We start from the raw sequence: 25,177 nt of genomic DNA, 5'->3' as shown, positions 1-25,177 counted from the left end.
GATTTGTTTCGTTTTTAGCAGCCACGTTGTACTTGGGGGGGGGGGGGAGGGGAGGGGGGCAGCCCCTCCCCCTTTCCAAGTCTTTTTACCGTTAATTTGTTAATTTGAAAATATATTTTGAAATGAAGATTGGTTGCCCCCTTTTCTGTAGTATGGTCAAATCCTCCCATATATATATATATATATATATATATATATATATATATATATATATATATATATATATATATATAACATTTTTGTCTAAAAAGTTGAAACCTAACATCCCCCTCCCAAAAAAGGGTTTTCGAGTTTGGAACAATCTTCTTTTTTTTTTTCTTATTTACATTTTCTCCTAATAAACAAAGTAATCATACAGATAAGCATCTAAATTATATTTATGAGATACATGTACTTACACACACACACCATCCACACCCGTCACTTATTTGGGTTCATACTTTTCACTTAGATAAAATAAATAATACAGTATTGTCACTTTCCTCTCTCTCTCTCCCTCTCTCTCTCTCTCTCTCTCTCTCTCTCTCTCTCTCTCTCTCTCTCTCTCGTCAAAGATTTCTCAGGTTCGTTGTCAATTATTCCTTTTTCCAAAAAGAAGAAAAAAGAAAGAAAGACTAAGTGCCTGGTCCTCAAGTCAGGGGTCCTGAGTCAACACCTGACGTTGTTAGGATGATGTGTCTGTGTAAAACTGAATTCCATCATGATACATATTATATAGGCCCCTATTATTAATTTATTTTGACAAAAACCATGCACATGTGGCGCAATGCGCAAGTCATACATACATTAAACAAATTTATTATACTTTCATGTAAATTAGTTGAGTCTGATTTGTCGAGAAACATTTGTTAAAAAACACTATTACCCGCTGAATAATGAAGCCACGCCCTCCATCGTGGTAGCAGTCAACATTGCTTGACAACGGGTGATATTCCAAAAAATATTGACTGCGCAGAATTTATGCGCGCAAGGTTCACTGTAATAAATATTTATATAAAACCTTCAGTATAATATAATAAATATCGCATGTAGTTGAGCGTAACATTGAAAGTTTTCACCCCTCGGTTGACAATGGTTTTCTTGGAGTGAAAATTTTCAATGTTACACTCAACTACATGCAATATTTATATAATACCCTCCATGCACAAAATAATTCTAAACATAAAAGTTCAATGACATTTGGGGGGAATACATTTAACTTATTTTCAAGCAACAAAATTCGTTTAAATCTCTATCTAAAAAACAGCATTAGATAATGTAGAAACAATCACACATTGTACAATATAATAGATTTTTTTTAAAATCTGGACTGCATATATAACACATTAAAAAAAAAATACATTTTGAGACGACTAATTTGTGATCAATTCGGAACATCTCTTGAACTATTAGTTGTTGATTACTCATGCGTAGTCCGGTTGTCGTATGGTAAACAAACAAGTACAAGTTAACAGCACACCTTTAGAATGTCAGGTACACGAGGGAAACGTGAACAAAATAATATTTTTTTTAACCTGTAAAGATGATTTTTGATATATGATGGATAGAAATGGGATGTGTTCAGTCAAGAATTTTTCCAGGTAGAGTATAATGAGTTTGCAGCTTGACAGAGACGAAATGTTTTTAGTAACTGTAGGAGGGAAAGGCAAAATTTGTGTATCGCTTGAGAGCATTTGCTATATTTCTAGGGAACTCTGACAAATACCGAAATTCTTAAAGTTAAGAAGTGGTATGTTATGATTTATCTTTTGACGTATTATTTATGTTGTGTATTTTAAACAGATACAGTACATGCAGTATTTTATATAATTTACAAATTTAATTTTTTTGTGTACTTTATGAATAATTAAAAAATGTTTCATATAAAAAATATACTGTACCTGTTTAAAGGAATATAACCCTTTCCCAGATTAATATTACAAAAATACACTTCTGGAAGAAGTTTGTAAAGGATTCCAAAAATTGTTAAATCATATATTGAACTATACGAGCATAGGCAGTATACAGTGTATCTGCACCCACCCCGATACATTTTTATTAGAAAATTGTTATATACCCCATGGGTCATCTTAACCCCCCCCCCCCCCCCCCACTGTCTTGGGAATTCTTGATGAGAATCACTTCATTTTGAGACAAATACAAATTCATTGACTTTGGAATTTCAATCTTTTTGTCTATATTCATTTACAGAATATGTTACTTTACATCAGTGCATGTTCATTAAGTCCGAATTTTGGGGAGAGAAGGAGTTCACTAGATATATGTCACCAACTAAATGTTTTATGAAACGATATCAGGCGGCAAAGAACTTTAATGTTAAATATTGAGAGACATGGTACAGACCTAGGGGGGCTAATTTGATGGAATTAAACTTTGTAAATGGAGGCAACAATACTACATTTATAGCTATTACCTATTATATAGCTAATTATATTTATTCAATATATATCAATGATTTTAAAATGGCAATAATTTTCACTGTGGCTTTTGACAAGGTCGGCAGAAATCCATAGTAAAAAAAGGGGTCTCCTTGCTTGGTTTTTAAAAAACTCATGAATTGGAGAAGTCATAAAATGTGACTTTAAAATTTTAAGTGTTGGTTTATTAACACTATGTATATCAATAAATCTCAAAGTTAAACATTTCTTATATCTTATACACTTCAGATTTCTTGTACCTTGTACGTAACCTTTTGTTTACAGAAAGATTAATGTTGCTTAGTTGCATAATTAATGCCAGCACTGGAGTAAAAATAATTCCCAGACACAGTTTGGGTTTAAATATTCCAGAAGATATCTTTGAATCATAAAGCTAGACACTGTAGAATTGACAGTTTTGACAATGTCTTTACCACATTATTGGGGCCAGAGTGTAAATACTTTTCACAACATTTTTACAAGACTTACGCTCTTAAACTATTTACTATTTAAACTTTACTTAAAAATAATTGTTGGAAAATATCAGATATATCAATTTTTTGGGTTTAAATATAGCTAATATTGCATAAACATACTTATATGTTTTGATTATATTTCCAAACTTTTTAGATCATGAACACATTGAATTTGATACTCCAGGTACATCAAGATGTGATAACAATGCACATGGTTATTTTTTGTTGATTTACAACAGATTTAAGATTATAGTGCACTGTTCTTAAATAATAATAATTCTGTCATCTAGGAAACTGAAAACAAACAAAATTCTAGAGTCGTCTTCATCAACAAATCCATTCCAATCTCATTAACATACACGAATGCTTTGTTTTCATAAAACATTTCACGGCTGATCAGCGTTTAAGAAAATTGCATGTCACTCTGTGAGAAATGAATATATTGGATTTTTAAGCCTTATTGCACTTTCATACAAGAACATAAATGTTTTATTCTCTTTGTAAAATATTTTTCATGGGTTCACAAATTGCTTCACATTTCTAACTGATATGCTTATACTCTGATTGATTTAATAAAAAATTGGAATTAAATATTAGCCATGACATTTTTTTTCCCCTAAAGAATCTACAATTAGTATAATGATATTTGTATTTTTATGCCATAAAATTATAGTTTTTTTTAGTTTTAGCATTTAATTATCCAGGATTGTGAAATACAGACAGAGCATGTGATAGAACATAGACACACAACAAAATACATGACAGTACAAAACAGCAGATATATTTTATTGTATGCTTTTGAATTCATTTTCAGATGTTTACAAAGATAAAGATAAAACACCTACCAACAATCCTAACGTCTTACGAGGAGACGTGTCACTGAAGTTTGAGGCCAAGGTTAAACGCGAGAAAACATTACACGATAAAATGGTCAGCAAGACTTTCGCTGCAGAGGTAATTGTAATTAAGTCAATATAAAGTTAATATTATGACATTTCGTATCTTTTGGACATTTAGGGAGCAGAGTATGTATATAAAGGTGTGATGAGAGAATGAGATGAAATCTTTATGTCTTTGTCACAAACTTATGTTTTCAACTGTGAAAATTACTATTATTTACCCATTGAATAAAAGTGATATTTTTGAAAATAATATATTTTCACTGTGAAAACTATCAAAAGTGATATTTTTCACTGTGAAAATATCAAAAGGGTGGCAAAACTAGAGATTTTCATTCCATTCACAAATAGTGTTATAAAGAAAATATACTCCCTATTAAGATATAGTACGAGTAAATATTAACCATCCTGACACAGACTAAAACTGCCAAAGTTTCTCCATTCTCAATCTCACAATTGCTTAGCTATGATATCTCACAACTGCTCATCTGTGACATTACAGCATTTAATTGACTCTGTGTTAAGAAAAGAAAGAGACAAATCAAGAAAATTAATTAAAGAAAATGTAATAAATGGAAAATTCAATGTTTTGTAGTTGGATATGGATTTATTGCACTTGTGAGACAGGATTTTTTAAAAAAATATTTTCATTCATGCTTTGCATGTCCAACTTGTGGGATAAATTCCATATCCAACTACAAAGCATTAAATATCCAATATATACTCACTTTCCAGATCTAAAGGTCTGGAAATAAGAAGTAAACTCTGATCCCATTGATTTCATATTGTAATGAGTTACTTAAATATGTGTGTATTTAGAATGATTTTGCTTCTAAACTCTTAAATACATAATATAGCTAAAAATTTTATTTCCAGTTAGTCCCTGTACGTTACTAAACATTGCACATCTTAATATGTATAAAACATAAGTACTCTGAACTGAATGATTCTACTCTACAGGACATATCTAATACCGGTATGCACAATCATGCATTCTGCTGTACATTTAAACTATTTTATGTTTTATCTTTGTCCCTGTAATCAAAGTTAAGGAGAAGAGAGGTCAGGGGTCAACATTTCTGTCTGTCCTCTAAAAGTTAATTGGTGCAGTGGTAGGTCATGTAATGTTTGAAGCAATCATGAGTCAGTGCAGACAAAGTTCAATAATTAAACGTTATACAGTGATAGTAAATTAGGACGAACAAGGAACCAAAAAAAAAATCCTACTAAAATAAGTACACATTTTGTATATTTATGTGTGCAGGACTCATCCTGTCTCTCTGCATGTTTACTGTATACTACATGTACCATTAAAGGATATTTCATGTCAGTCTATGTACTGAAATCTGTCTGTCTGTCTGATTGTTACATTTAAAGACCCAATTTTTTACTGTACGGTTACCTGAGGAGAGGGAGTGGTCTTGATAGTACTGATGTTATTTACCTGGAGAGCCCCAATACTCAAGATGTCAAAAATCCCTATACACATTGTAGTACATGTACAGTAAGTCTGTCTTTGGTAATCAGGATCAACATTACGCGTTTTTGTCTAATTTTGAGAGACACTATTGTAAATAATTTTTATATTTTGATATAAAATTAGTTAACGTTTTCATCGATATCTTTTGAAGGAAAAAACATTATATAGAAATATCTTCTTTTTTATTTAAGGAAAAAAGTAAAATAAAAATAAAATCACGAGTGAAAACCACAAAGCAATCATATCAATATTCTTTAATCGTCAGTAAAAGAAATCATCATTCAATAGGTGTAAATATTGAAATAAAGTGATTTCATTTATCGTGTGGACAATCCACCATGTACCATAGCCAGAATATTATTTATTTTTCTGGCCAACAATCGTGTCCAAAGTATTCACCACTGCAATTTCCAGGGTCCATGTTTTTATGCCCTGTTCACAGATTTGTATTGTTTGTAAACTTTTCTTAAAAAAAAAGAAGAAAAAAAAAGATCGATCACTGTTCGTTATCTTCAATATTTTCAATATACGTTAGAGGAAATTCGAACAATGATTGTAACATTTCTTCCACCGAGTGGTGTAGATTGATTTTTAATTTATAATCTGTTTGACTTTAATAACAAATTTTGCTAAAAATAGAACGACACTTCCAAATTGCAATTTAAAACAAAACCTCGAATATCCGCTATAGTTTTTCTTCGGAAAGTTCTAACGTTGAGTTGTCTTGGATGTCATATCACTTACAAGTACCAAACAACAATGGAGATTGAAAAAATAAAATCATAAAGTCAATGTTTAATTATCTACTCTCAAATATATTTTGAAATATAATTACCAAACAATATTTACAGCATTCTGATTTTTTTTTTTACCAGAGTGTATACATACAAAGCGACCATGCGGTACATGAAAGCGTTTTACATGTGACCAGGTAATTGTTTCCGAAACATGCAAACTCAGATTATCAGGTAGCACAGGTAGCTGGCCTGTCAATCAAATCAGTAGCTATTGTTTTTTGAATGACTGACAGGCGCTATATTATTGATCTCGAATTAGGTAAATTTTGGGGGCGTTAACATAAAATTGGGTGTTTAAGAGTCACTCTGCCTCTCTGTCTGACTGATAATCATACTATAATCACCATGTCTGTCTGTCTGTCTGACTGATAATCATACTGTAAACACCATGTCTGTCTGTCTGTCTGTCTGACTGATAATCATACCAAAGAATCACCTTGTCTGTCAGTCTGTCTGACTGATAATCATACGATAATCACCATGTCTGTCTGTCTGTCTGACTGATAATCATACTCTAATCACCATGTCTGTCTGTCTGACTGATAATCATACTATAATCACCATGTCTGTCTGTCTGTCTGACTGATAATCATACTTTATTATATACCCAACTGTCTGTCACTCAGTTTTACTGTTGAATTTATGCAATCACGTGACGGTGTGATCCGACATTCACCACACTGTGGTTTTCTGAATCCATATCACCCCTCTCTGAAACTGATGACGTAGTACACAGGTAAATGACGTTTTTATTCTCACGCATCAAAATGTTCCTTGACAAAATGGTTTGTTTACTGTATAAAAGTTAGGTAATTGATCCAAAAAGTTTCCTTTTATTATATTTTGCTAGTTGTAAAGGGGTATATAATAAATTTATCATTATAACAGTAACTTGTTCCGAAGAGCCGTATCACGTCTCGTTGACAGGCGCGGATCATCAGATCAAACTCGACGCTTCGCGTCTCGTTTGATCTGATGATCCGCGCCTGTCAACTTGACGTGATACGGCTCTTCGGATCAAGTTACTGTTATAATAATATATATGTTATCACCATGTCTGTCTCTCTGTCTGACTGATAATCATACTATAATCACCATGTCTGTCTGTCTGTCTGACTGATAATCATACTCTAATCATCATGTCTGTCTGTCTGTCTGACTGATAATAATACTTTTTTATATACCCAACTGTTTGTCACTCAGTTTTACTGTTGAATTCACACAATCACGTGACGGTGTGATCCGACGTTCCGAATCACCACACTGTGGTTTTCTGAATCCATATCACCCCTCTCTGAAACTGATGACGTAGTACACAGATAAATGACGTTTTTATTCTCGTGCATCAAAAAGTTCCTCGACAAAATGGTTTGTTTAATGGATAAAAGTTATGTAATTGATCCAAAAAGTTTCCTTTTATTTTACTTTGCTAGTTGTAAAGGGGTATATAATAAATTTATCATTATAACAGTAACTTGATCCGAAGAGCCGTATCACGTCTCGTTGACAGGCGCGGATCATCAGATCAAACTCGATGCTTCGCGTCTCGTTTGATCTGATGATCCGCGCCTGTCATCTCAACGTGATACGGCTCTTCGGATCAAGTTACTGTTATAATAATATATATTTAATCACCATGTCTGTCTGTCTGTCTGACTGATAATCATATTATAATCACCATGTCTGCCTCTCTGTCTGACTGATAATCATACTCTAATCACCATGTCTGTCTGTCTGTCTGACTGATAATCATACTGTAATCACCATGTCTGTCTGTCTGTCTGACTGATAATCATACTGTAATCACCATGTCTGTCTGTCTGTCTGACTGATAATCATACTGTAATCACCATGTCTGTCTGTCTGTCTGACTGATAATCATATTGTAATCACCATGTCTGTCTGTCTGTCTGACTGATAATCATACTATAATCACCATGTCTGTCTGTCTGTCTGACTGATAATCATACTCTAATCACCATGTCTGCCTCTCTGTCTGACTGATAATCATACTCTAATCACCATGTCTGTCTTTCTGTCTGACTGATAATCATACTGTAATCACCATGTCTGTCTGTCTGTCTGACTGATAATCATACTGTAATCACCATGTCTGTCTGTCTGTCTGACTGATAATCATACTGTAATCACCATGTCTGTCTGTCTGTCTGACTGATAATCATATTGTAATCACCATGTCTGTCTGTCTGTCTGACTGATAATCATACTATAATCACCATGTCTGTCTGTCTGTCTGACTGATAATCATACTATAATCACCATGTCTGTCTGTCTGTCTGACTGATAATCATATTGTAATCACCATGTCTGTCTGTCTGTCTGACTGATAATCATATTGTAATCACCATGTCTGTCTGTCTGTCTGACTGATAATCATACTATAATCACCATGTCTCTCTGTCTGTCTGACTGATAATCATACTCTAATCACCATGTCTCTCTGTCTGTCTGACTGATAATCATACCAAAGAATCACCTTGTCTGTCAGTCTGATAATATTACTTACGAATCACCATATTTGTCTGTTTGTCTGGTTATAATACAGACAAATCACCATGTCTGTCTGTCTGTCTGCCTGCCTGTCTGACTGATAATCATCCTAAAGAATCACCATTTCTGTCTGTCTGTCTGATGATCATACTATAGAATTACCATGTCTGTTTGTCTGCCTGTCTGACTGATAATCATACTATAAAGAATCATCATATCTGTCTGTCTGTTTGTCTGTCTGACTAATTATCATACTAAAGAATCACCATGTCTGGTGGTCTGATAATTATACCAAAGAATCATGTGCTTAATAAATAAAGTTTTGTTATGAAGAGGCATTAGAAGCTCTTACCTAGCACAAATGTTGCACATACCACATGCCTCACTAAATTCATGTTATGCAACACATTTTCAAGTAAGACTTTTGCTGAAAGATATCTGATATTTCAATATTTTATGACTCATTTACTTTGTCTTGCAGGATAGATTGGATTTCCTTGTGTGAAAAATCAATGTTTTAGGGCTTAGGGACTTTTTATGCTGCATTCGATCATGGAAAGCCTTAAAGTGAAAAAAATATATTATCAATAAACCAGTCATTATGGTTAATATAGTATAAGAGAAGAAAACTTGATAGAGTCATAATGCCTTGAATAACTTTTTTTATCAGAATGTCTTGCTTTACTGAAAAACCATTGGGACTTTTACCTCTAGTAAACCAAAAAAAAGTCAGAATGTTGACCAGTTTAATAATGGACTGGTTGTTCAGCATTGAATGAGGTGTGTACGGTTTCTCTTTCCAGTAGAATTCTTTGTTATTGGTCATTTTTCTCCCTTTCTTTGGCTTGAATAAAAATCTTAATTACATATCTAATTTAGTGGCTAATGGCACACATGGGATTGAATTTATTTCATAAATGGTGACAAGCTGAAGCAAATTTCCTCATCTCATTGTCCGGGTTATACTACATGTATATTCTTTGAAATCAAGTCTGAGCAGGATCATTTCACATACCTACATTATTGGAAATAGCCCTCTAAGGTTTTAATGCATTCCAGTCTCAGGTGACTGCAAAAGTTAGAGCAAAAGGCACTATTCCTTATCAACCAAAGAGCTTAACCCTCTTGAGATGCAAACTTAAAGATAGATTTTTTTTTAACATCTTTAGGTCATAGCGAAAAACATACTTGAGTCTGAATTCATTTCAATCAGTAAATTACATGTATGTTCAGACATTGATTTGAATGTTTCATGCCCTGTGACATATTATCTTAGATGAGAACAGCAGTAACCCTTCTTAGATATTGGCAATAACATATAAAGTCTGAATTCCAGCCTTAGGTAGGGGCAATAACATATAAAGTCTGAATTCTAGCCTTAGGTAGGGGCAATAACATATAAAGTCTGAATTCTAGCCTTAGGTAGGGGCAATAACATATAAAGTCTGAACTCCAGCCTTAGGTAGGGGCAGTAACATATAAAGTCTGAATTCCAGTCTTAGGTAGGGGCAGTAACATATAAAGTCTGAATTCCAGCCTTAGGTAGGGGCAATAAGTCTGAATTCCAGCCTTAGGTAGGGGCAATAACATATGAAGTCTGAATTCCAGCCTTAGGTAGGGACAATAACATATAAAGTCTGAATTCCAGCCTTAGGTAGGGGCAGTAACATATAAAGTCTGAATTCTAGCCTTAGGTAGGGGCAATAACATATAAAGTCTGAATTCTAGCCTTAGGTAGGGGCAATAACATATAAAGTCTGAACTCCAGCCTTAGGTAGGGGCAGTAACATATAAAGTCTGAATTCCAGTCTTAGGTAGGGGCAGTAACATATAAAGTCTGAATTCCAGCCTTAGGTAGGGGCAATAAGTCTGAATTCCAGCCTTAGGTAGGGGCAATAACATATGAAGTCTGAATTCCAGCCTTAGGTAGGGACAATAACATATAAAGTCTGAATTCCAGCCTTAGGTAGGGGCAGTAACATATAAAGTCTGAATTCTAGCCTGGCCAGCTCTACTTGATGTGACACAATTTTGAGACAGAAAGACAATTATGAGAAGTATGAATGTCTCTACATAACTTAGGACGAAAATTAAAAACGAGGGAAAAAACTGATAAAGTTGGACCAAAATAAGAAGCATGGATAAATTAAATAAATTGCAGGTAATGTGCAATTTAACATAGGTAGAACTTGATCTTAATATTATAACCCCCCCCCCCCCCCCCCCCGCCAAAAAAAAAGGGAGGTATAAAGTGATGGTGTCTGTCCTTCCGTACGTCCATAAGACTTGGGGGGGGGGGTACCCATCTCTTATCTGCAACTACTCCTGTACCACTGAATGAAATTTAATGAGACATTCACAGAATCTTTCTTAAATAGTGCCATATTTTGCACCTCCTAAAATATTTTTCAATCAGACAGATATATTTTGGGGTTTCCCATAGCGAAACATGGACACTGCTTTTCTTTGGGGGGGGGAGGGGGGGAGGGGTTTGGGTTACATGTACCCATCTCTTATCTGCATATCCTTCTATACCACTGAAAAAAAATTAATAAAACTTTCACAAAATTTTCATAACATAGTGCCGTTGTGCACTTTCTATTTTTTGTTTTGATCGGACAGATATTTGGGGTTTTCCATAGCTATATTTGGGGTTTTCCATAGCAAAACCTGGATTCTTTATACATGTATAATATAGGGGTATCCATCTCTTATCTGCAACTCCTCCAAATATACCACAATAAAATTTAATGAGACATTCATAGAATCTATCTTACATAGAACCATTGTGAACCTCCTAATTAATGTTCTAATCAGACAGATATTTGAGGTTTCCAGTAGCAAAAACTGGACTTTGCCATTATACTCACAAGGGAGTGGGGATATCATTTTGTGAGCTCTGAGTACTCACACTACCTCTAGTTTAACATTTAGGACTTGATCCATGTTTGTCTGACATTACTGGGTAGAACTCAGGCATAAAAGTAAATTGCTTTATTGGAAAGCTTTGACAAGATTGTTACCTGAAATTTTATTACAAAGTGTGGGCACTTATATGACACTCCACAAGAACAAAGCTATTAACGTTGTTTGGAAAGGATCAATTTTATATAAATCAGTTTGCCAGGAATTGTTGACCATAATGGATGTGTACAATTTCAAAAGATTTGGGTTTAAAAAGAATTGAATTAAATACTTGATGGAAATACACAGCTAACTGTATGCTTAGGGTAGTCTTCTCTGAAAAATAAAGTGAATACTAAATAGTTCTTCATTTGCTGACTCATTTAACTGAAAGATCAAGATTTGAAAGAGTGTTTGATGATGGAATGCAAATCAACCAGAAATTTGGATAATGTTCAGTCTAAGGGCTTTTCAGCATAACTTCTTCTTGTGACATAATATGATACAATTTTATTGAAAACTTGTTACCGGTACTTGATTTTATCACATACAAAAAAAAAAATTGCACCTGTGCCATTATAATCAATTTTGTTTCCATTTACATCAGAAATAACAAAAATAAAAGGGAATTGGTACACTAAACATGTTCTTAAAAATTATGAAATGCTTGAGTATCTAATTAATATGTTGAATGTTCATACTCAGATTTTCTAGCAAAGTTGCAGTGAAATTGAACTCCCCCAGCAGGGAATATTAGTCCAAGAGCTTCTAATGATCTAATACTTCATATTGCAGTAACTTATAACAGAACTATTCTGAGTGGAAATAGGAAATATCTTGATGCTAATAAAACTTAAGAGGAGCTAGTTTTTTTGTGTTACATTTTTGTTGATACTCTCCACTGAGCTTGGGGGGAAATGTAAATTCTGCTATAATAGAGGTGTATCAGTATTAAGTGAAATTCCGCCATATTTTCAGCCGTATTTATCCTTGATTTCATCAAATAACATGCTTGCAGTTTATAGCGCAAGTCATGGTGGGTATAAAAATGGACACTAATTGGCACCCTCACATGTTAAAAATTTTATTAAATTTTATGCTGATGCGTTTAATAATGCGAACACACTTTTTAAAACGGAAGTTACATTTATAACATAGCAACCAGTGATTGCGGTAGTATTCAAGAAAAGACTGAATCTCAATTTTTCTCACACATGTGCACAAATTAATGCTTGTAATAACTTTCAACCCACATTGAAAGAGGTTTGTCGAATTTTCAGAAGAAATGATGATTTTTGCCAGGTAACGGGTATGGAAATATGAAAATGAAAATATACATGGCTGAAAATATAGCGGAATTTCACTATAATAGTGATACACCACTATTATAGCAGAATTTACGTTTTCCCCCTGTGTATAATTAAATTCAACCATTTCTCTCTTATTATATCACTTTTTGGAAGTACGTACTTTAAACATTTTGAGTTAGACAATCTACTGTCTGAAGTGCAACCCTCAGCAATACATTGTACTTTCAGCATACTGATTGTTTGAATATGATTCAATTGTCACTAGCATAAACAATGTCCTGGAAATCTTGAAAGATTTTGAGCTTTCTCAACTTTACCGCAAAAGAGCAGCAGTAAGTTAGAAAACTGCAAGGTAATCACAATACTAAGTATAGAAGGCAGATCAATTACCTCTCGTAATTAACATAGAATTTTTATTATGTTATATGCATTGGGTTGGCATCCAACTGGTGAAAGTTTTGGAGCAGATCTATTTTCCATAAGAATGACCAGATCATGTTTTTGGTGATGGTTAAAGTTTTAAGAGCAAACCAAAGTAACTATGTGTATTAAAGCCCCATGGAAACTAAACATGCATCAATGATGCAAAGGATCTCACCTATATTTTCAAGATGAATTGCCAGGTTAAAAGTTTTGGAGCAGGTCCATTCCAAAGTAACTGACCAAGCTTGCATGGACCAGATTTAAGTTTTGGAGCAGGTCCAAGGTAACTATAAGCCCCATATGGTGACTTGCATGAATGATGCATCTAGGGATATACACTACCAGACAGCTTTGGATAGTGGATGGTATTAATTAAGGGAATCAAAGTGACCATCTTATGACCGAAACTGCTTTTGCCTAGGTATGATCATAACTTCTGCCTAGGTGTGTCCAAACATGACCAGACACTGTTCCCTCTGTGAAATCTAAGACATTACTGGCATCAGTGTATTGACTATTGAATTAAGAATTCTATATGTTTATATAAATATGACATCAACTTTATTCTAATTAATAAGGCTGCATCAGTACCATTCAGCAACTGACCACTTGTAATTTTTGTCCTCCCCTTTTGTGAAGGCAAGGGGACATTAAATTTCATTTATCTGTCAGTCTTTACCTCTATCAGTCTGTCTGTCACAAAAACTTTAACCAGCTTGCATGGTCATAACTTCTGAATTAGAAAAGATAGTGCTTGTATTATATTTGACCTCATGACCTTGATCTTGAAGTTGATGCAGTTCTAAGAAGCTTTAATGTTGACCGTAACCCTTTTAATTCAAAATTTATGTTTTTATACCCTCCGCAAACGAAGTTTGGGAGGGTATATAGGAATCACCTTGTCCATCTGTCCATCTGTCTGTCTGTGCAAACGTGTTCGGTCCATATCTTTCTTACGGAGGAATATTAGAATCTCCTACTTCACACAAAAAATGTTCATAACCTGAAGGTGTGTCATGACCTTAACCCAAGGTCATTTGGACAAGTTCAAGGTCACTGAAAGAAAAAGTTCATAATTCATGTCCGGTCCATATCTTTCTTATGGATAAACTTGGTGAGTTCCCATTTTACACACAGGTGCTTGAGGACAGGACCCCCCCCCCCCCCCCCCCGATACAGACCCCCAGGTCTGTTCGACTCTTTTCTCATAAATTATATATGGATGGATGATACATTTATGATATAATATCCATATCATCAATTCGGAAAATTGACTTAAACATTTTATAAAAATTACTACCCTACCCTATATATAGAGGGGGTAGATTTTATAAAATGTTTGTTTTAGGTAATTTTTCGAATTGTTGGTATAGATTATATCAGAAATATGTCATTGAAAGATGATTTATGAGAAAAAAGTCGAAAAGGCCCGGGGGTCTATATTAGGGGGTGGGGGGGGGGGGGGGGGGTCCTGTCCTCAAGCACCTGTGATTTTACACAAAGATTGCTTATGACCTGAGGGTGTGTCATGACCTTGACTCAAGGTCATTTGGGCAAGTTCAAGGTCACTGAAAGAAAAAGTTCATAATTCATGTCCAGTCAATATCTTTCTTATGGATAAACTTGATGAGTTTCCACTTTATACAAAGATTGCTTATGACCTGAGGGTATGTCATAATCTTGACCTATAGTCACTGTAGAAAAAATGGATAAATAATGCATCCGTACTTTCCAACAGAGAAATACTTGAAAAATTGTTATTTACTTTTTCAATGTAATAAAAAAAATGATATTATAAGTATTGATGTTTTATTAGGCTGCGCCTTAGTTTCATTCATTACAAAAATTTAATGAGCAATTATCAGTAAATTTTCACTCTAAATATTTAAACAAATTGTGAACACCTCTTAGATCCATCAAATACTAGTATTAGTGACTTGGCACCTTCTCTAAAAACCCTGTGGTGGGTATTTGTCCCTTTAGGACAGTTCTAGTTTGTATGATGGACAGACAAAACAGGACATACAAACAAGATAGTTAAAATATGCCATAGATCACTGAGTCCCAACCAAATAAGACACCGAAAGCAGGGAATCACAATGCTTTAAATTTACTTGTTGTCCATCTGGTGAGATGTATCTGAATCTTCAGGTATTGATCCACAGTGCTATCTGAGGTATTGAGACACTGTCTAGTTACTTTTACAAGTTAAAGTCAGGCAGGTATTTCAGAATCAGGGTAGATTTTACCTGGATTAATGTCTAATATCTCACCTTGATTATAAATTAACACCAGGTAATTAGATAAGGAAGTAAAGTACACCTGAGGATGACAGAGGTGAAAACATCACGAAGCCAAAGAATAAAAGTGGTCAATAATTAGCTGATATCATCGTGACTTGATTGATTAGGAGTCTGTAAGTCACGACAATACCAGGAACAGGAGCTGCCTGATAGCAAACAAAACTTTATATACTCGGAATTATTGTTTGTCTATAAATGATACAGACATGTTTTAATTAGATAAATAGACATTTAAATAATTTGTAGTCTTATATAGTATGACAAAGAGCCCAGTCATCATCAGACTCGGTAGGTTAGTGTGGAGAGTACCCGATTTACATGGTGAGAATACCGTATTCAATAACCAAGATTGCCATACTTTTTCTTTATGAACTATAACATCTAAGTTCTAACGAGCTTAGCACCAAGGGGTACATTTAGGGAGAACTTGTACATAATACCCCAAAAAAGGTGTTCTTTTGGTTTGCAACTCTCCATTCCTGAAAAATAATGGAGTGCTCAAACAAAAGTGGATTTTAGAGCAACACTTTGGTAGCATCATATGTCACTGATGTTTAATGTGATGGGAATATAAGCATGTTACATAACTAAAAACCTACACTATGACTGAAAATCATAATGTCATGAATGAAATTGATAAAGGCAAGGTGTCTTGCATGACTTTGTAAATTTTTCAGTGTAATTTTATTTTGTATGAACTTTCCACTATCTTTGCAATGATATATAATTCAGGTTTATCTTAAGGGTAGTCTTTGATGTATAAAACTCCATTTTCCATTTAACTTGTATTTGATTGAAGGCAAGGACTGCTTTCAAAAAGTCTGAAAAACTCCTTCAAGAGTGTAAGGGTTTTATAGATAGAAGTAAATCATAGAGAGAGATGAAAGGACTGCTGGCTGTCAAAGTCAGGATCTGTAAATATCCCAGGGTGGATAGTTGATTCAAATTTTTGAGGGACAAGTGGTCACATATTGAGTCTTGTCATTACTCAACCAATTATGAAGTGTAAACAAGGGTGAAGAACACATTGCATTGTGACAAGACATTTTATTAACCCAAATGTGTCCTACACAACCAATTATGAAGTGCGGTAAAGAACACATTGCATTGTGACAAGACATTTTATTAACCAAAATGTGTCCTACACAAGTAATTCCAAGATTTACTGAAAAGATATTTACTTTTTTTTAATAACATAAGTAACTATGCTAGTAAAAAAAACAGGGTTATACCTTTATAATGAGATTACTATATACATGTGCTCCAAGGTTACTTTATTTTTGCTGGGATTTGATTTCCATTGATTTCATGGTATGGAGAGCCCACAAATTCATCTATATACTTACTGATTTAGGTATAGTTGATCAGCAAGAGCCAAGTACAGGTTTGGAATGAGTGTCAGTTAATTCATTTTTGATTTCTATGTGAGCTGCTTTGTTTTTTAGGAAATGTCGGGAAGAATAATGGAAGAAAGAGAAAGATTGTCATTGGGGACGAGATCTAGGGCTACGTCGGGAACCAGTTCACCCGTCCCTAGCAACAGTACCCGAAGTAAGATTGTGTACACAATACATCATGTTAAATCAATAATAATTACATGATCCATTGACAAAGCTGATTAATATAGTTTGGTTTTGTTTGTAGAGAATTTCTTTGCTCACAGGGGAACCTGCCCTATTAATTCTTTTAGTGAAAAGTAATTTACTATTTTGTCTCACAATTATGTAATATGTGTACATAGAACTATATAAAAGAAGCATGTTGTTTCTTTTAAAATCATACCTGTCTGTTTTATTTTTACTGTACTATTTACTCTCTGGATTTTTTTCATTCAAATGAAAGTCTTGCATTATTTAGTCCACATTTTGTGTGTATGTTAGTGATTGAATACATACTGTAGATAAAATACTTTCATAAAACCTATCTGGACACAGGGAAGTTTAAAAACAATATCAAACCAATTCACCATAAGAAAGAATTCTGAGCAGTGTTTAAGATCGTAGCAGCTAGGTAAGGTAGAGCTACAAAGTTAAACTAACATCTAAGTCCGCCCTATGTAGGGATAACAAGCATTAATTCATACAGCCCATTCAGTAGACATAGATATTCTAGCTTAGCTGCTTGACTGGCTAGTACGATAAACCGGTATAATGGAGCCCTATAGGTCCAATGCGTATGATATATAATGCAGCCCTATAAGTCCAATGTGTACGATATATAATGCAGCCCTATAGGTCCAATACAAATATGAAGTCTTGTAATATATGTCAATTAATACCAAGATATATTGATTCATAAATTGTGATTTATTATATCCAAATTTTCTCAAGAAAACATTAGGTAAAAAAGTATGAATGTTTATATACAGTTATATAGGTAAAAAAGTGAATGTTTATATACAGTTGAACTTAGGTTTCTCCAACATTAATATCTTGAATACCATGGATCATATATCTGTGTGCTTGAAAAATAAAATCTTACTGTGAAATTTTGTGTATTCAGTCAACAAATATTTTCTTTCCTGATAAAATGTTTGTTCAGGGTAACAATGATTGACATATTTCTGGAATCTCCAATTTTTCAGATTGTATTTTAGAGTACCCTATGTGTATAAAGTCACTTTATATTTATCTTATAACTTAAACTTTTCACTGTTTGTTTGCCAAAGTTCTTGTATTTACTGAGTTTTTTTTTGTATTTATATCTGTATATAATCCTCCGTAAGGAAAGATATTATTTAAAAGCTGTTAAATTCATTTTCAGAGCAAGTCCATTTCAAGGCAGATGTAAGCGAAGAAGTTCCAAAATTCAAGAAAGGAGGCAAAGTAAAAAATTCACTGAATCATGCTAGTAGTGATGAAAAACAAATAACAGTTACCATAGCAGGGGCACACAGCATCCAATCAAATGATACGTTAGATCAACCAATCAATGACAACAGCTCAAACGACTTGAACAGTTCTCCAAAAAACAGTAAACTGACAACGATTGAAGAAAGGACAAGTAGTCGAGCTAGTGGTCATAGCGCGTCAGAATCAAAAAGAGGCTAAGTGGACCCCCATAGTATTTGGCACTGTATTGTTGACTACAAGAAAGATATTATATAGCTGTTAACTTATTTTAGTCTAGTCCTTTTTTGACCAATTAACCTGCAATATATGAAAAATATTTCTGTAAGTTGTATGAATGATGATCTATGAAATCTTTGATAGTTCTTGAGAGAAACTTAAGGGCAATTTTTTTAAAGTCAATCCGGATCAATTTAACTCGGATTAACTTCATCCACAACATTTGATTGATCCATGTTATGTTCACACTGCAGGTGAGGGATTTAAACTAAACTTTATCATCGAAGTACATTACTGTGACGTGATAGCATCACAATTGAATTCTGTATTAAGTTATGAAATATGATTAGGGTGGATGCAATGTGAGCTAACCCACATATACCCAGGTTTATCTGGATTAACTCTGTAGTGAGGACAACCCTTAGACTCATTCAAGGTTTACTGGTAACTCTTATAATTTTCCCTTACTTATATTTACAACTAAACCTCATTAAAAATTAGGCATCTTATTGATTCTTGTTTAAAATTTTGAAAAAAAAAAGTTGAAACCATTATTCTGATGTGTAAGCAGAAAAATTCAAAGTAGACCCTTGGTCAGGTGAACTTTAACATAAGATGAGCACTGTGTATATGTTGAAAGGTAAACTTATTATTTGGGTTTCCCAAATAGTGAGATGAGTTAAGTCAGATGTGGAAACTTTATACATGTAGGTTCACAGATTTGGCTCTTTTTATCTAATTGACAAACTCTAATAATTAAAAAAAAACAACCAGGTTTAAATTTTAGGATCATTTAATATTGGACTAGCTGGAGAGAAGCATAACTTAATTAAATTTTCCAAACTAGTGTGACTAAGTTCAAAATGGAATTGAAAGCATTGCTTGATGATTAAAATTCAATCCTTATTGATTTCCATTGAATAAACAAATGTGATATTTTCATATTTTATATGTATACACACAAAGGATTTCTAAAGTGGACAGCCTGCTGAATTGAATTTTTCCAATAATCTCGTCAGATTTCAATTTAAATTAGGATCACATTCATTATTGTTGGGATAATTAAATCTCAATTTAAAACTAATTACTGTAATGAGACACACCCGTAAGCATTATATAACTGTGAATATATTAAAAACGGTATTAATCTGTGATTATTTTTTTTTTACTTAGAAATTTGCTTTTTAATACATGTATTTAATCTAATTTTTTCTTGGTAACAACTTGACTTTTGCCTGGCACTTTGAAAGAGCAGAAGTTATTCTATGACCAGAGTAATTTAATGCCAAGTGTGTTAACAAATATTAGTTTTGATACTCTTCACTATTTTAAAGCTTAAGGTTATATGATTGCTTTGAGTAAATAGATTTGTTCTTTTATTTTTAAAGTAAAAGAGGGTGTGATGATCTGAGGGCTCAGTGAGTAGGGTCATGTTTTGTTGGTGATGTAAGTTACTCTCAGTTAAACTTTCTTGGAGTTATAGAGCTGGGGTAACCATCTGCAGTCTCTAAGAATCACATTTTGCAGGTAGAGTAAGTTAATCATGGTTACATTATCTTGGGTATCTGTAAAGGTCACACTATCTTGGAGGTCATCTGTAAAGGTCACACTATCTTAGAGATCATATAAAAGTCAAACTATTATGGAGGTCATAGATTTGTAGAGGTCAAAATATCTAGAGGACGATAAAGGTCCGACTGTTCTATAGGTCATAGATCTGTGAAGGTCACACTATTTTGAAGGTCAGACTATCTTGGAGGTCATGTAGAGGTCAGATTGTGATGGAGGTAAGACCCTCAGTGAACTGCTAGGAGAGATATTTCTATATAATCTAATAATTCATCATTTTCTCTCTACCTATAAAATAAAAAGCTTGTCTCAGAAATTGTTCTACACAGAACATTAAATTTGCCTCAGTTTCATTTTTGTCTCTCATTATTCTGTTAGAGCGCTGTCATATTTATAAAAAAAAATCTCCTTTGTTAGACTGGAGGGTCATTTTTCCTAAAAACCACTGTACATTATGTTTATAATTTTGTGTTGTGAAAATAATGGCTGTGAGGCAGGTTTGTTCACCAGAGTCCAGATAGCTCAGTCGGTAGAGCTCCTGTCTATAGGGTTTGGGGGGAACAGGTTCAAATCCTGCCTGATCCATCCCTTCCTCTATAGAATAAATATGTTTTAGAACTTGTGCTCTAAATAGTAGTAGTTTGTTGAATCAATATATTTTGTCAATTATATAGCAATACTAGCAGTGACACCTTGATGTTCATTATATATTCAGTTTGTAACAAAATCAATGTGGATAGTTGTATATTACTTGTTCAATCCTGAACTGCTTTCAATTGTTGATAATTATATTCCATGTCAGGTTGCTGTATTTGAGGATAAACCTCGTTCCGCCAGCATGGTGTACAAGATGATATGGTCGAATTTTTTAAACTTCTGATTTCAATTCTCAGTAAACCTACACAGAAATGTAAACATTAATTGATCTTTAATTTAGAATTAACAGTGATAATTAGAAATCTACAAGTAAATAATAAATTATACCCTTAAAGATTCCTGCACAAGTATTTTCTGGATAGTAGCATTAATATCGAAGAGTACATTTAGTACATAGTTTAACTTCTCTCCCATACTGTTTTGCAAACAACTAGATGTCTGTTATTTAAAAGAAAAGTATCTGATGATAAGGATTTCAAATTTGGTTGTTTGATCTTACAGATATTTTATATTTCAGTGCAATCTATTTGGTTGATATTATTTGTATATATATACAATGTACTTATTACTAATTAAATACTTGAAGATGTTAATGTTGAGTTCAGTTTCTTTAAATACTGAATCTATATAACTAGTGTTCTAAGGAGCATATGTGATGCTTTCATTGCTTTGTGAAAGTATTATTTTGGAAAAAAAAAAACTGAGTAAGTTAAGGTAAATTTAGTAATAGACTAATTTTTGTACATCAAGAGGAATAACTCTTGTATTACATTTATACACACTCTTGATTTATCAGGATTTATCCTTCCTGTTCCAGAGAATTATGTGAAAAAAAGATACATTAAAATTCAATCAGTCATGTTTACATGTTGATTTGACCAGGTTCAGTTGGCTGGGTTCCCAACACAATTACACTACATGTATTATAATTATCAAACTCTTCATAATAGAATATTTTCTCCCCCCCCCCCCCCCCCCCCCCCAGTATTGCAAGTCTGATGAAATTTTCAGATTTTTATTTATTGAAATTACAGAATGTTACCGGTATTTAGATTGAATGAATTTGATTTTGTTGTTACAAGACAGTGCCACAAAGGATCTTACATTGTTGATATCTAAACTGTAACGTGCGATTTGTTTTTAAAGTCTCATCTTGGAGACCCATGACTCTCACTTTTATTGCTCAGCATTTGACATAGATCTACCAAATGAGCCATTGAGGCACAACAGTTATTACTAGTACATATGTACTTTTAATTTTTTTCTTAGATGCTTGTTCAAAAGAAAATCTTAGACATCATTCAGAGTTTGTTCCCCCTACAATCACACTCCAGGTTTTAAACGATGCCAATCTTTTTACAAGTCCTTTGTGAGTTTTAACCAAAAATCAAATTCTCATGTTTTTCTCTTCTTGTACATGTACCAAACCTGTCACAATTCTTAGTCTCTGACCTTTGAACCCAGGCACCACTAATTCATCTCTTCCATGATTGTTCCTAGTGCTAACTAGTGCTAAGTACATGTATTACATGGCACAGAAAAGTCAAATGTTGTTCAATATGTGATTTACAAAGTTAGTGCTAAGTACATGTATTACATGGCACAGAAAAGTCAAATGTTGTTCAATATGTGATTTACAAAGTCCTTATGCAGTCAAGTACATGTACAGACACCACTGTAATGACATACAGTCCTGTCTGTTGGGGCTGAGTGATACCTTATTGTACATGCATTTTACTAAAATCACAGAAAACAATCATACTGGCTTTTTTGTCCAGAATATGTCAAACTAATTTCCTTCACATGAGAGATATAAAAACTGAGATGAAATTTCATTCTTTTTATTATATTTTCAGATTCAGATGTTGTTTGCCTACATATTGCAGTAATTTCTGTAATCAGAAATCAACAAATAAATACTGTTATAAACACTTCTGTGTGGTATAAACAATGCAGATAAAGCAGATCTGGCAACATTTTTAAATTTACAATTTAAATTTTACTAAGTAACCAGAAACTCTTTTTTTGCAGTATACTCTTAATATGATGGGTATATTAGTTTTCATCCTTTCCAGTTTTACAATGCTGAATAAATGCAGGTGAATATTAAAAAGAGATGTCTGGCAGTGACATAAGTATTTCGATCACTGACAACAAAAATCGCCAATATAAACATGATTCGGTTGTTAGATGTCAATTCTTGATCACTAGATAATATAATACTGTGAAAGAAATAAACATTGCACCAATTAATGAATTCCCTGCCTATATATAATTAAAGCAACTGTCAATATTGTTAAAGTGCATATTCCACATATGGCAAACCAAGATTGCAAGTTTAACATTTGACAAAACTTACAAAAAAAATTTATGCACTAATTCACATCACAATATAACAGAACTATCATATACACTCATACAATCATGCAACTAATTAATATACTTCACACAAAAATATATTGCACAAATGTTTGGATTTCTTTGCAAAGAAGAGTAATGTCCCTTGGACTATTACACAACCTTTTTCACTTCATCACAGAAGAAACTGTTTGCCGTACTGTAAATAGTAGCACTATGTACAGAAACACATGCTGTCTCATGCCATTTGTTCAACACAAAATAATATCCACAATGAGTCACAGAGATAAGCACCACTGAACATCACAAAGTTACACGAGACTAAAAACGTGTAGCCATCTTAAAGCCTGGATTCAACAGGAGCTAGTTTTGAACTCGGCCACTTCCGGCGATATAAGAGTGGAGCGCAGGGGTCCCAACATTGTGTTGTTGTTGGTCTGGGAGACACTTCGTAGTTGATGGAGCGCAGACATCAGTTTGGCGTTTGCGTTGTCCAAAGTTTTTATACGTCTTTCCTGCGCTTCGATGACCTTTTGCTTCTGTTTGACTACGGTCCTTATTTCTTCTTGGTCATGGCGAAGCTCACCTTCAACATTCATTAATCTGTAAACCACATAAAAACAAAAATTCAGTAAGACTTAGATTTGTTATAATGTGTTAGTAAGTACACGTAATTCAACAACATTGGTTTCCACATAGCAGAACAAAATCAGGCAAAAGGATAATGGATTCTTTATTAATTCTATTATGTGTTGTTTTTTCATGCAAAAAACAAGAATATTATATACAAAGCACAAGCAACAATACACACAAGGCAGCAAACATGCTGATTCACAGTTTTATTTGAATATGTATGCACTCATTAAAATAGGTTTCTTGTGTTGATGCTTAATTGGTATAAGTGAACAGAATTTATGCAAGATTTTTTGAAAGAGCATTAAAAAATTTAAACAGAGAAGTGAAATAAAAGTTCAAAATTAACATAAAAGACTTTCAAAATTAAAATAGAAATATTTATTGAAAACTGAAGATTGCATTTAAAGGGAGATTACCAAGACTTAACTTTCTCATTCTTTACTGACCAATATACGGATAGACAGATGAAAATAGCTGATGTCATAAGAGCTATATTTAGTAACATGTTAATATATTGTCATTAGTGGGAAGGACAGACAGGTAGTGACAGAGTGACAGGTAGAGAGCTCTTTGTCCAGTATCTCCACAATTCACAGCCTACATCAACAAACATTGCATCATAAACTAGGTAAATTTATTTCATATTTCATTGTGTATAAGCTTCAAAATTAATTGACTAAAAATTAAAGAAAAAAGTTCACAATAATTTATCCATTCATTTTCTAAGATAATTTGCCAGCGACCCATTGATTGTGTCGGAGCGTATGATGTACACTGCTGTGTGGAATTACCGGTACGGGACAAACTAAATGTGACTAAAATTAGTTACCACCACCAGCTGTTACTGCCGTCGGTTAGTTGAGATCGGAATGAGGCACACCGTTAACCAACCTTGTGATAATGTGCTTCATCTGATCGTCCTTCTCCGCCTGCTGGCGCCGCATTCGTTCCTCACTTTCCTCCAGGCGACATTGCCAATCCTCCAGTACTTTTTCAGAGTCTGCCTCATGTTTGTACAATTTTTCTTCAGCATATTGTAGCCTTTGTTGGGCCTCGTACAACTGCTGTTTTAATAAGGCCACTTCCTGCTCGTACTGAAAAACATTCAGAACAATGATCTAACATTATTTAATTGACTTTCAACTCATCCCTGTTGTTACATAAATATGTGGGAAATACATTGTATTAGGATTTTACAAAGATATGTTGAATTGATGATCTTACTTCCTCCTACACAAATCTCATGGGTTCTGTAGTTCGAAAAAATTGTTCAAAGTCAGCATACACTGTATATTCAGTTGCAGCAAATATCAATAAAATTAAAGACAATTGATCAAACAGAATGGATGATACAAACTTCCCTTGATTT

General features: G+C 33.6%; 2 protein-coding genes across 21 annotated transcripts in view; one reads left to right on the top strand and one right to left on the bottom strand.

Annotated features, from left to right (window-relative positions):
• Positions 1-1,452: 1,452 nt before the first annotated feature.
• LOC133172890 (uncharacterized) lies at positions 1,453-21,407 on the top strand. Its single transcript, XM_061307724.1, has 4 exons — positions 1,453-1,580; positions 3,708-3,847; positions 16,966-17,071; positions 18,284-21,407. Exons 1-4 carry the CDS (start codon positions 1,550-1,552, stop codon positions 18,568-18,570), a joined length of 564 nt encoding a protein of 187 aa, XP_061163708.1. The 5' UTR covers positions 1,453-1,549; the 3' UTR covers positions 18,571-21,407.
• A 1,232-nt stretch (positions 21,408-22,639) lies between these two features.
• The window catches only part of LOC133173218 (disabled homolog 2-interacting protein-like), a 49,328-nt gene continuing 46,790 nt past the window's right edge, over positions 22,640-25,177 (bottom strand). For 19 of the 20 annotated variants that reach the window (XM_061308178.1, XM_061308183.1, XM_061308181.1 and 16 more), the window contains 2 exons: positions 24,700-24,902; positions 22,640-23,775 (listed from right to left, as the gene is read on the bottom strand). In XM_061308178.1, coding sequence (XP_061164162.1) covers positions 23,526-23,775; positions 24,700-24,902 — 453 coding nt within the window. In that variant the 3' untranslated portion in view covers positions 22,640-23,525. Of the gene's footprint in view, positions 23,776-24,637; positions 24,903-25,177 lie in introns of all 20 variants that reach the window. The other variant, XM_061308186.1, reaches the window with a different exon arrangement.

Source organism: Saccostrea echinata, unplaced genomic scaffold, assembly GCF_033153115.1.
Source record: "Saccostrea echinata isolate AGI-Se365-2 ecotype Australia unplaced genomic scaffold, CSIRO_AGI_Sech_v1 ptg000056l, whole genome shotgun sequence".
In the NCBI taxonomy this organism is placed as follows: Eukaryota; Metazoa; Mollusca; class Bivalvia; order Ostreida; family Ostreidae; genus Saccostrea; species Saccostrea echinata.
Note: the sequence above shows the minus strand (reverse complement) of the source record. Positions and strands in the feature narration are given on the sequence as shown.